The sequence below is a fragment of the Rissa tridactyla genome, chromosome Z (assembly GCF_028500815.1).
Source record: "Rissa tridactyla isolate bRisTri1 chromosome Z, bRisTri1.patW.cur.20221130, whole genome shotgun sequence".
Classification (NCBI taxonomy): Eukaryota; Metazoa; Chordata; class Aves; order Charadriiformes; family Laridae; genus Rissa; species Rissa tridactyla.
In genome coordinates, this window is record NC_071497.1 from 77,649,518 (window position 1) to 77,662,653 (window position 13,136).

Sequence of the window (13,136 nt, forward strand, 5' to 3'; positions counted from 1 at the left end):
TTAACGTGTGTACTGCCATCATGTCCAAAACTTGAATCGCAATATTTTGAGAAGCTTCAAGAAGATAGCAGTGAAATGTATGTCAGAATTTCTAGATACCAGGATCTGTGTAAACATGATGTTAAATCAGAAATAATGAAGAAATTGAAACACAATGGAGTTACGATTTCTCAGCATATTAAATCACAATGGGCTAATTCCGGACAATCATGTGTGAAACTATTAGCTTGTCTTTCAGAGGGGTTAGTGCTCTCTGTCATGTTCTCTGTTCAGTTTTTTTTTTTCTTTTCTCATTGTGCTACGTTCAAATCGTGATGAGCTGACCAAGACTTAAACCCACAAAACAACCAAAAGGTCGTTATTAGTGTATATAAATTTAAGTTTTCGGACATTGACAGTCCATTCAGCAAGGCTTATAAAACAGATTTTAACACAAAGACCAAAAATAATTTCTACTGCACACTCAACTGAAGACTGTCCATGATGTGTTTAAAATATCAGTGGACAGCCATGACGAGATAGTCAGTGATACGAGTTGAACTTGCTGTTCAGAGTGTCTCCACATCTACTCAGTATTTTGCTTTTCACAAGCTTGATTAACCTCTGTTTTGACTGTGTCTGGGTGTTAGGGTGCCACACTCCCTGCTCTGAAGGCCAGTGTGTTCTGGGGCTTAGAAGACAACACAGTTAGATTACTTTAAGAGACTGGGAGACAGATTGGCTTTGGTGAATATATTCATAAAGCTGGTGAAACACAGTGTTCCAGTTCAGCTCATACTACAGTCAGTTCCTGGTAAAGGCAGGCCTTTTCTTGTTAAATATGTAAGAGTCCATGGAAATATGCTTTCTTCTCAGACTTCATTGAATACTTTAGTGCACAAGGAAATTCAACGTCGGGGTTCAATTTTGGCCAACAAAAGTGTATTTCTAAAGTGAAGAAAACATTTAGATGATAATGGGGTTAATTGTCTTTGTGATTCTAGATGAGGCTCCTGAACATCATGAATCGGTGTTTAAACTGAAGCATCTCATTGCAACTTTAATTGTTGAGTACCTGTTACTTGTGAATGCTAGTGGGCAGTTGGGTATTGAACACATCCTCGTCCATGCAATCATAGCAGTTTACTTGGTTTTCATCTGAGCATTATAGCACATTGAACTTGGTGCTAGCCAGCTTGCACCAAAGCTGCTGCCCGGGCAGGTTACTGAGGTACATTCATATGTTGGGGCTGCTTGCTTTGCTGCTTGTTTGCACATCTCCTTCTGCCCAGATGCACCACTTGCAGGTTGTCCTTAGTTCCCTAAATTTGCAGTTTTACTTCCTGTGTCATGGGGAAAGAAACAAGGCAGTTGATTCTGACTGTTCTGGCCAGTTCAGGTATCTGTTTCCAGTTATCATAGCTACTGTAAACCATACTTATCAATTAGCCTAGTGTTAGATGCTGTGCTAACACAGGGAGAATAATGCATTTCTTGTTTCAAAGGAATTTTATTGCTAGAGGATGAATGAGACTGAAAACTGGCTGCCACAAACGGGATAGCAGTGATGTATGTATGGGATTTGGGTTTTCTTCTTGGTTTCTTTGTTGCCATACAACAAAGTTGTATGTTTAAAGCAGGGTAATAGGTAGTTTTCTAAATAATTTCTGTAAGTATGAGGGAGAACAAAACAAAAATACTGGCTACAGAGGCTGGATTTAAAGGCAGACATCATAATTTCTCTTATAAAAGAGAGGTGAGAAGTAGAGTGGTGTTGGCCACAACCTCCATATATGTGCAGGAATGCAGTCTGATGACAGGAAAGAGAGCTACCTAGTTTGTGAATGTCATTTTTGCATTAGTGTTCTTAGTAGGTGTGAGAGTGGTTAATTCCAGGCATCAAAACAAGGCAGCAGATATTACAGAAGTTTAGGGAGTCATACAGCTGGAGCTGAAGTTTCAGCAGAGTAGCAGGTAGAAACGTATGTAAAATGACTGGAAAAATCTGTGAGATTTGTATGTTGTCTGGAAGTACAGATCTAGACAGATTCCAATTAGCTGATAAAAATGCTTTTTATCCACTGCATTTCCTCCTTTACTGTAAACACTGTGATAAATCCAATAATAGTGTATCAAAGCTGCTTTCTTAGTAGTCCCTGTATACAGTTTGTGGCAAAGGCAGGAAGAGTTCAAGCTACTGCATTTGTATATTGTCTGGGCATTGAATCAGTACCCTGCCGTTAACTCATGCTTTTTTTTTTTTTTCTTCCCCCTTTCAGATTTTCTATTTTGTACATACCTTGTTTTGTATATACTGTATATGATGACTTCGGTGGGCAGTGAACGTACCCGGGGCACTCGGGACAAAACGCAAATATCAACCACACAGCCAACACAACCACAGAAACAAGTTGTACAGGTACGTGATACTATATGATCTTCTTTGAGTTGGAAGTGAGGGTGTAGTGATATGCATTTCTTCCCTAAGTCAGTAAAAACTGAGAAAAGACATAAGGAAAAATCATGGTCTATTTTGTAAGAGTATGTTTGGTATCTTGCTTTAATAGCTTGGTAATCAAGCACAGCGTTATTCCTGTATTCTTGTCTCTGAATGAGCTTTGTGTTCTTCAGCAACATTTCCCATCAGTGAGGAATTCTATGCTTATACCTATGTTGGGATTTCTGTTCTGTGACCTCAGCGTCCTCACATCTCAGCTCTTCCATATGGTAGCCTCGTGATGCTAGAAGATTCTTGGTTGACAGAGGAATTTGGGTGGGTGGGAAAAGCTTCCTTAGGTGCGTGCTACGTTCTACAGCATAGAATCATAGAGTTGTCAGGGTTGGAAGGGACCTTAAAGATCATGTCGTTCCAACCCCCCTGTCATGTGCAGGGACATCTCCCACTAGATCAGGTTGTTCAGAGCCCCATCCAGCCTGGCCTTAAAAACTTCCAGGGATGGGGCTTCCACCACCTCTCTGGGCAACCTGTTACAGTGTCTCACCACCCTCATGGTGAAGAACTTCTTCCTAATGCCCAGTCTGAATCTTCCCATCTCTAGTTTTAATCCATTCCCTCTAGTCCTACCATTACCTGACATCCTAAAAAGTCCCTCACCAGCTTTCATGTAGCATGATTCAGCATATCTGCAAGTCACAAAATCCTAAACTTTTTGTGCACTGTCCTCACAAAGTGAAATGAAGATGGTTGTCCACTAGTGGACTATAATTATTTTGTGTATCTGCGAGATTGAAATTAAGCTCTTACCCCATTGTCTTGATTCTCAGCAGCAGAGTAGTTAAGTTGTGTGCTTGTCTGCGTTACAGAGAGCGCAAAGTGTCTCTGCTCCTGGCAGCTCATCCTTCTCTTGTCAGGTACTTCTCAAAATTGGACTCTATTCAAGAATTGCCTCGGTTCTCTCCTGGCAGAGAGTGTACCAATCTAGAGGTGCTCCCCTGGGAAATCATGTCTTTTTTTGTTTTCTAGACTATTTTTAACATGTAGGGGCTCCTATTTTGTTTTGTACAGTATTAATTGTGTGAGCTCAAGCCCTTATCTCCTTGGATTGCAGTGCTTTGCATAGTGGTGATTCATGCTAATGTGGGGATTTAGAAAGTGACTTTCAACAGATGAAGTTGAATTTGGTTTTGTTTTATAACAAGTAAGGCTGCAGGAGTATAGCAAGCAGATTGACAGGAGTGGTGGCTTCCCCTTTTTTGACACTTGGAAGACAACAGCGGAGTAGTCTGCCTAGTTTTGGGTTCCCAGGCACAAGACAGACATTGGCAGATGGGAGCAAGTCCAGTGATGAGCTGCTAAGATGGCTGAGAGGCTGGAGTACAGGATGAGTGAGGGGTGGCTGAGGGAATTGGATTTGTTCAGCCCTAAGAAGGCAAGGCAAGGTTGTGTCTTCTAGTCAGATACTTCATGAAAGACTACAGAAAAGGTGAAGCCCAGAGTCTTCTCGGAGAGACAATGGCACAAGTTGTAACACTGAAAATTCTAGCTGTTCAAAGTGAAAAAAAAATTATTTGCCATGATTAGAGGGGTTGTGGGATCTTTTGTCTGGCCCCAAGCAGCTTCTCTGATGGGAGGTGCTCAGTGGGAGGTTGCACTGAGTGCCACTGGAGGACCTTTACAACCTATGTGATTCATTGATTTTAAGCATGAGGTCTTAGTGACCTCTTTCTGCATTTTGTCTGCTTATTCTACTTCTCACATAAAAGATACAGGTTTGGTCAAGTCAGTGGAAGAGATGGTTATTTAATATACAGCAGTAATGTTCAGTGCACAGTATTTTTTTTTATTGTTTAGCTATCAGATGGACCTTCCTGCTTAGTCAAGCTTTAACGATCAAAAGAAATGTGTGGAATTTTAATCTTTAATCACCACTGATTCATTTTTTTGAATGTAGAGTAATGTTGCTTTCCCAAATGGAGATTTCATTGTCATAATACCACATTGATCATCATTTAAGTTATTGAGGAAACTACATCATAGGTTTTTTGCATTACTTCTGGATAATAAAAATAACATTGTATATGAGATCTGGGCCTGCTGCTGTCACTTAATTTTGTGTTTTGCACACTTCTGTTTTCTAGTAGTTTGAAGTTGTTAAAAATTTCCTTTGCTCTGTTATGCCGCAAAGGAAATATATCTTGTAAGGTTGAGTAAAGTTCTAGGTGTCTTATGATGCTACTATTTTCTTAGTCACAATTAAAACTTAATTGTACTCTTTTATAGGTTACTACAATGTTACTTGTAACAATTGTGTCTTAAAAATAAAGAACCACCACTTGCTGGGAAAAAATGAAAACATTTTGTGACAATGATTTGGTATTTGTGTAGTAAATGCATCTTGTGGTTTTTTTGTTGTTGTTTTTTTTTCTTCTGAATCTTCTGTTCCACCTGGGTGTAATCCACTGGCATAAAAATAAGCAATATTGCACCTACTTTGTTTGTAAGCTTTCTGCTTATACAGGAAAACTGAAGACACTGTCACACTGTTTGATATTGTTATAAAATTGATATATCTTTTCTTCTAACATGGACTTGAAAAAAAGTTGGTTTGTGGAAAAAAATGAATCTTAATGGCTTCCTGTTTCTGGTCAAATATGCCATTATGTCTCTACAAAAATTACATTGCCTGAATGTATCCAGAACATCCAGAATGTTCTGGATATCTTTGAAGGAAATGCCTTCACTAGCTTAAAAGTTGCAGTGGGACTGAGGAGGCTGAAGTCGGAGCAAGAAGATGGATCAACAAGGCTTAACTCCTGAAACCAGCAGACCTTTTGGTTTTGCTCTCTGCTGAGATCTTGGCAAATACCAAGAGTGAGCTCTTTTGCACTGACCTGGGGGCTTTTGTGGAGGTAGCACCAGGGCTGGCACAGGGAATTCCAGAGCACGCTTTTCTCTGTGTTACTAACTGACGTATGAAATTGTCAGTACAACACTTTGAAAATGTGAAGCAGTGCAGAGTACTTAACTCCATTAAAAATGCTAATTGTCTTGGAACATTACCTCTGAGCACAGCAAATGTTGCTTCCCTTAAGGAACTGAGACAGCTGCAGTACCTTCTCAGAAAATAAGCAGCTGGTGGTGTACGGTAGAGTAATTTTTAGACTCTTCTCAGCATTTACTTTTGGCGACCTCCTCTAGAGCTTGTATTTCTGGTAAACTCGAAAAGTGAAGCAGTTTGAGGCTGATTAAGTCTGAACTTGAAAGGCACAGAATTTCATGTGGGTATCCTGTGAAGTGAGGCTTTTGAAAGGTGAGATTCAACCAGCTACCTGGGATGAATCCTTTCTGTCAAGAATTTCAGTGGATGAGTGGTTCCCTTCTCAATGAAGAAGTCTTCTGCAGCACAACTTGCATTTCAGGTCCTGGCTCTCTTCAGTATCAGCCTTCTCTAGTATGAGATAAAAGCCTCTTCTGTTTGAGCAGAAATCAAATTAGATCCAGGATCATGTAGCATAGAGTTATCTTTGCTACTTTCCTGGGAGTGCAGTTCCAAGTAGACTGCAAATGCAGCGCATGAAGATTGGCCTATATGATGCCACATTAGTGTTCTTGAGTTGCTTTCTCTCTGTGGCAGCCATAGCCTATTTGGATTTATGGCACTTTACTGCATCCATTCATTTTACTCTTTCAGCTTTTGGAGAAGTTGGCAGCATAGATTTGTGGTCCAGAAATGTTACAGAAGCACCAACTATTTCTTTAGCAATTTTCAGAGACCAGTATTCACTTATAAGGGAAGTAAGTGCAACTGATCATGGGCAAAATCTTGAGGCATGACTCAGTCTCTTTGTAAGTGCTCGTAAAACCTAGAGTCAGGTTGTTGTTGGGAGAGTTGTGGAAGATGGGGTGGGCAGCAATCATCAGAGATGCAGTTAATTTAGAAATACCGTTGCCTGTTTGTTATGATAAAACTTTAACTCTCGAGTGGTAGATACCAAATAAAAGTAATCATATCAAAGTGTAGGCTTCTGTGGTAAATTCTATTTTATTATATGGTTGTCTTGTCTATGTGGTGACCTTTGACTGTGGTTCAAACACATTAGAATGTGCTAAATTGCTCCTGTCCCAGCTAAGTTTTTAACTACAAAATCGGCGTAGAGGAGATTTTAATCCCTTCCCTGTAGCAGCTCTGTTTGTTGTGTATTTTATTTTTGAGAATCTGGAGGGCAAAAAAAATATGGTGGCACTAAACCATAATTTTAAAAATACATTGTTATTTTTTGTGTACTTTATTGGATGTTTGCGTTTTTCAGGCAACAGCAGAACAAATTCGCCTTGCTCAGATGATCTACGATAAGAACGACGCAGATTTTGAAGATAAAGTGAAACAAGTATGTTCCTTGTGATACAGAGTTCTTATGCCCTGCAGTAATGTGCTCCAAATCTGGCTTACATTTTGGAGCTAGAGCATCTGTTTCTGACTTAGATGAAACCTTTTTCAGGAGGACGTAAGTTTAACTACGAAAAGGTGCTCCTATTGCACTGTGAAGTCTGTTTACGAGAAACTGTGTGGTAATATAACTCTGGCTGCATAGTAACACTGGTGTATTTTCCTTTGAGGGTAAGCCTTTAAGCCAAAACTCACCTGTGCTGATGTCTCTTCCAGACGGTATCTTTCTAGTATGGTCCTGATGCGTGATGACAGTGCATTCAGTTTGTCCACCTGTACATGCACATTCGAAAAATGTCACCTGTGTAAACTGAGTTTGCTAAATCTTGCCCGTTTTTCAGGAAAAGTAAAAATCTAATTATAGCTTAAAGGTGAATTGAAGTGTTATTTAAAAGAAAAATAAGATCTGACCTCCCAGATCTGTGTATTTGTTAAAATGATAGAAATACACTGGGAAAATGAAATCTCACACCATTTCCTCTACCATGCTGAGTTTCTGGTGTGGATGTTCAAGCTTCCATTACCCAGTTATAACTGAGACTATTAATTTGAGCAGTACTGCGAATCTGGGTCCCTGTTGTGCTGTGGGTATCGGTGATTTTGTCCTAGTGAACACATCAAAACTCACGAAGAACCTAGGAGTACACCCAGAAGGAGAGAACAATTAGTGTGAATGCATTATTGCAGCAGGGGAGCAGACTTCTTTATTTCTTTTCCTTTGTAAAACTTCCTCTGAAGCATTGTTTAGTGCTTTTTTTGTTCTTGTTATAAACTTGTTGTGTTACTGTGCCAGAAGTGAAGGCTTGTACTTTCTGAAGCCAAAGGACCTTCATCAATAGTGCCTGTAGCTCTGCTGATGTGAAGGATAAGAAGTTCTGGATAGGAAATCTCCAGTATTTTACATTGTGCATGTTGTATTTCTACCTCATGTAGGTTTTTTTTTTTCTTTGAGCGAAGTTGCGGGTTGTGTCCCGTGACAGACTGGTTATTTCCATCCATTTCAGGATATGCACTGCAGCTCCATGGAGCATACTTCAGTACTAGGTCTCCTTAAGCAGCGATTGCTTATGCCTTTTGTGTGGCTTTTATGCTGAAATGGATTGAGGGAGCTGATCTGTCTGAAAAATAACCTTTTTGTTAGTCTGGATGTTTTTCCAGATGGATCTATTCTCAGCAATGGCTTACCTTACGTCTGTTCTCACACAGTGGGATAAAGAGGGGGATGCTTGATGAGGAGGGAGAGAAGATGATACTGGAGCTATCTTGGCCTTTCACATCTTTACCCTTATATAGTGTTGTCTGTGGGGTGACAGCATTTGCTGCAAGCATAAAGAAAAAAAAAAGGTGCAAAAGAGAGTGCTTTCTCTTGATTGCTGTTTAATTTGTGTTTCATCCTGTCTCTTGTCAGAGTCCCAAGCAGATGTGTAAAATGCAGATACTTTTATTTAAGGTTTTATTTTGCTCTGACACAGTAGCCGTGCCCTTTCTTGGAATCTGTGGTGGTACTAACTCTTTATTTTTTTATTATGATAATTTAGATATTTTAATATGTCTGACTTTTACTGCCAGCTTATGGAAGTGACGGGGAAAAACCAGGATGAGTGCATAGTGGCACTACATGACTGTAATGGGGATGTGAACAGAGCAATCAACGTACTGCTGGAAGGAAGTTCAGACACGGTAAGGTTTTATTTTCATGTTAAACCTCTCTTTCTGTTTGCTGTGTCTTTCTTCTTCTAAAAAGCAATTGGGAAAGTTGTATTTCAGAAGATTTCGATTTCCATGTCTCCATTCAAATTCTTTTGAAGGAAATGGAGACTGGGGCAGCTTCTCTACTGCATGCGTGTCTGAGAGTTGGTTGAACATTGAAAATGCTGTGGGTGTTCCGCTGGTCTCTTGCAGAGTCCTCTGGCTTTCATTTACATGCAGCAATTCTAACTGCAGCAGAACTCAGTGCTCCGTCAAACGGGAACCTGTGTTTTGCTGCAATGTTTGTACTTACTCTGTAGCACCTCCACAACCCTGAGACCTGAGACTTAAGTGTTTGCCACAAAGGGCAGTCTTTATAAACCTCAAGGGGCAGGCAGATGTTTTAAGATGTATGACTTCTGTAGGAGTGTATTGCCAGTATTCAAGTTGGAGGAGGTTTCAACATCTGAAAGTTACATTCATAATGCTACTAGTGGCAGGAGAAGATACAGCAAGTAGTTGCTTCTTTCAGTGTTGCTTATTTGCATGACTTCATTGAAAAAACAGGAAGAAGAGACTAAACAAAGTGTATATAACAACAAATAATGTCGCTTTGAATGTTGCACAGAATGTTTTTTTTATCTCAAGAGGTATCAGGAAAATACGTCTTGCTGCGATTGAAGTTTTTGCTGGAGGGACTTCTTACAGCTTATCCAAGGCAGTAAACTAGATTCCATCTCATCTAAATTGGGAAAGAAACCTGGACTTCCTTTCTTAATGCTGAACATTCAGTATTTCCTGTGATTTGTCAGGATGTGTACTCTGGCTTATTGTTAATGAGGAAACTCACCCCACACACACCCTAAATCTAGAACACATACTGTTCTGACCAAGGGGACTTTCTTTTCTAGCCATTTTTCATTTATAAGAGTTGAGGTCATTTAAAACAGAGAAGTATATAATACTGAGTGAGCTAGTAAGTTGGAAGTAGAAGAGAGCATCTCACCTTGATTGAATCTGTCTTGGTAATGTGCTAGTTTTTGTTGTCTTGTACTTCTCATATTTGCCATTTTCTAGTTGAAAATAGTTTTCTGGTTGATGGAGAATGTTAAATGCTTTCTTACTTTAGCAAATGGTTATAAGTGATCATGACATGGAAGAAACTTTCTGAACTCATTTATCAATTGGAAGCAACATATCCATATGTTCTGGTCTTTGGACAAGTCCCTCTGAACACACTGGTCTCTGTAGAGAAAATACAACTCAGAAACAAATGCAGACAACTTAAAGGGCTCAAGGACGAAAGAGTATTAACTGAAGGGTCCTCATCAGAGCATGAAGAAATTTATTCTTTTTTATGGAAGTTTGTGGGCTTCCAACTTGCAGGGTTTTTCTAAAACCGTTAGACTCCTGAACAGTTTAATTGTGGTTTTGATGTAAAGTTGGAAACAGAGTTACTACTAGTTCTGAATGCAGATTCCTAAATCTGTTTTTCTAGTTTCACTCTGCTTTAATGCACTAGAAGTTGGTTTTATTTACCTCATTTGGAAGATGCGTCTATCCAATTTGAGGAATTAGAAGAGCAAGGAGTGATAGCTAGAACATCTATTCATAATTCCTTTGGTACTCTGACATTTTTGTCTTTTTTTTTAATGCTATGATCTTTAAGGCTTTACACTGTGTGCCTGTTAGTCTTTATGAAGACTTTGCACTTGCAGCAGTTGTGACAGTCTGACTTTGCATAGGTGTAAAGGCTTGTGGATGGCAGTAGAGAAGGGCATGTTTCTTTGCCCAAGACTTCTATTAACTTCCTACAGGTGTAAGATCCATTTTATGCCTGACCATGTTTTACTTCCTAAACCTATGAAGATAGAACAAAGGGGACCTTTCAGGTGATTCTTCTTTCCATCTAAGGTCACACCAGGAAGAAGGCTTCCTATTTTTGAAGGTCAGGCCCACAACTGTCATTTGGGTTGTCTGAAGCATCCTCAGCTGAAATTGTAATCAGTTAGCTCTCTTACAAAAATAGGCAACTTTGATAGTCTGTGGTGGATTCCCATGCCCAGAGGTAGCACCATCCTCTGTCTTGAAGGACATGCCCAACTTCTCAAGGCTTTCTTCAAGATTATGTTGTGGGAAAGCATGGATCTGATGCTTTCATAGTCGTCCTTCTAGTGATCCTTCTCAAGTCTTGCAAAACCTAAGGAGAGGCTGCTTCCTCTCAAGCTTTGCAGAATCATCCAGTTTGGGATATTTATTAAAATAGTTGAAGGTCTTTTGGCACCATGCCCATCAGTAAAAGAGTGGTGCTTGCTGAATTATATAGACTTAGTTCTTCAGTTGTCAGTGTGGTTATTTTTCTTCCTGTGAAGTGTCTCTGAAGCTCCAGCAGTGTTTTAGTTAGTGTGTAATGCAGTTACACAGGCTATGGTAGGTGAAGCTGTATGGTAGTTACTGGAGGAAACAGTTTTCTGGTGCACAAATAACATGGTGTTGCTCAAACCCGTAGTTTTGTACTTCTAATCCGCGCTGTCTATGCTTCACCAAAGTTGGCTTTTGGCACTGTAGTATTCTCTACTGGAGATGCAATTGAATAGTGATTTCAGCCCTCTTTCCCACCTATACTGTGTGAAAATATAAGATAGTAACCATTGTCTTAGTACTTATTCTCTCAAAGGAAATACTGAAACATTGAGTTTGTACTTGTAAATGGCTTTGTTACCTGCTTTCTCAATAGCATTAGTTTTCTCAATTCTAGGCAGCTTGGAGTAGCTGGTCATTGCCTACCTCATGAGGGCTTCCGAGTTGCTGTTGTCTGAATTGAGAAGAGATAGGACAGGACAGAAGTACTGATAGCCAACCTTTTTTGTTTGGTGTAGGAACCTTTCAGAGGTCATGACTTTAGTGCTTCATAACTGATGGCACCTTATTTGCATGTGCAAATTTCCTGCTAAACTACTTTACCTAAACTATAAGCTCCTAGAGATGGGGATGTACATATAAACGTATCTGCTGTCTTAATGATTTGTGAATAATACCTTTTTCTTTGCTTTACAACTGTGGCTTGATAGGCTAACCATGCAATTGCAAAATATATGAGGTGCTGTGCTATTAGCAAGTGTTCTGTCATTTTATTTTCAGCTCCTACAGGTACTCCTCTGGTATTAATACGATCCCTGAATTATTTTAAAGATGGAGTTTAATATGAAAGCTGAAGCCTGATGTTTTGGCTTTGGTCCCTTGTTTTGTTTAAATATAGTTTTTTGTGTATTCTGCTGTGTGTGGTGAGCTGTAGCTGTTAACAGTGGATGGTCTGGCTTATCATGGCCACATTTTTCCCAAGCTGTTCTGCCATTCTGTCTCTTTGTGTGTGAATTCTAGTATGTCTGGATAGTGGTTTTTCTTTTTTCTTCTCCAGAGATAGTTTAGTGCAGTTTACTGTAAGTTTGCCAACTTCTTGAGGATGATAAGGATGTTCCTTGAAGTAGCCACAGGTCTATCCTAATTGGTATAGGAGTACATACTTGACGCATGAAGGAACCTTGAAGTGATTAACTACTTCTTGTTATCCCATCCTTGGTGATTAGCAACTTCTGTCTGTCTCCTCATTATCGCTGTTTGTAACACCAGTTCAGTGACTAACTATTTTCTCACACAGTAAGAAGGTTAGTAGGAAACAAACATTTTAGTTAGCGTATGGCTATAAACAAAGCAGAGGCCTGTCTTTGGTAACACTCGAACTAGTAGAAGTCCATTATAGCCAGAAATATCTGGGATCCTCACATTCCGTAAGACAATCCAACTTGTAAAACTTTCTTCTTTCTCATTTCTTCCCAAAAACACAGACTCTGTTTCCATTTGTATCAGTGTAGTTTGCAAGGTATTACCTATATGACATTATGCAAATACCTGGCTTTTTTTCCATGAGATGGAGAGATGTGAGGTTGAAGTATGGATTGAGATGTTTCACTTCCTTTTTGACTTTTGTATCTAATTCTATTCTACCCAAATAGACTTCTTGGGAGACTGTAGGGGGAAAGAAGAAAAGCCTTGGAAAAGAAAGTTCAGAGAACAAAGAGAACAGAGAAAAACGAGGGGACAGAGAAGTGAGTAGTCGCGGACGGGGAAGTTCCAACAGACGGGGAAGAGGAGGCAGCCGTGGCCGAGAGTGTACGTATAGGGTTAATTTTTAAAGATTCAGACACTTTTCTTGCAGCTGAAACTGGCCAAGTTGAGAGTGAATGCTCAATGGAGTAAAGTCCATCTGAGTTATAGCTCAGTGCTGAAGAGATCATAACTTGTTTGTGTGACAGGTGTGCTCGATCTGTCCTGTATGACTTGGTTTTGGGATGGTTTGTCCTTGTTCGGAGGCACTCAAATTAATTTCAGTTTCTGTCCCCTTTGTACAAGATCAATTAATCAAAAAATTCATGTTTTTTATGTAGGTTTTAGAATTTAGTCTTTGTAAGACTGGTTGAAAGCAAGGATGTTACTGCACAGCTGTACACTTTTTTGTTTCTTTTAATGAAAAAATTATCCAGCTTTGACTCCTTCTCCTTT

The 13,136-nt window shown here is 39.6% G+C and overlaps 1 protein-coding gene across 12 annotated transcripts in view; it reads left to right on the forward strand.

The window, feature by feature from the left end:
- UBAP2 (ubiquitin associated protein 2) overlaps window positions 1-13,136 on the forward strand; it is a 159,174-nt gene that overhangs the window by 23,869 nt on the left and 122,169 nt on the right. For all 12 annotated transcript variants that reach the window (XM_054186417.1, XM_054186420.1, XM_054186419.1 and 9 more), the window contains 4 exons: window positions 2,259-2,398; window positions 6,751-6,828; window positions 8,457-8,567; window positions 12,590-12,746. In XM_054186417.1, the coding sequence (XP_054042392.1) occupies window positions 2,300-2,398; window positions 6,751-6,828; window positions 8,457-8,567; window positions 12,590-12,746 (445 nt within the window). In that variant the 5' untranslated portion in view covers window positions 2,259-2,299. Of the gene's footprint in view, window positions 1-2,258; window positions 2,399-6,750; window positions 6,829-8,456; window positions 8,568-12,589; window positions 12,747-13,136 lie in introns of those variants that run through there.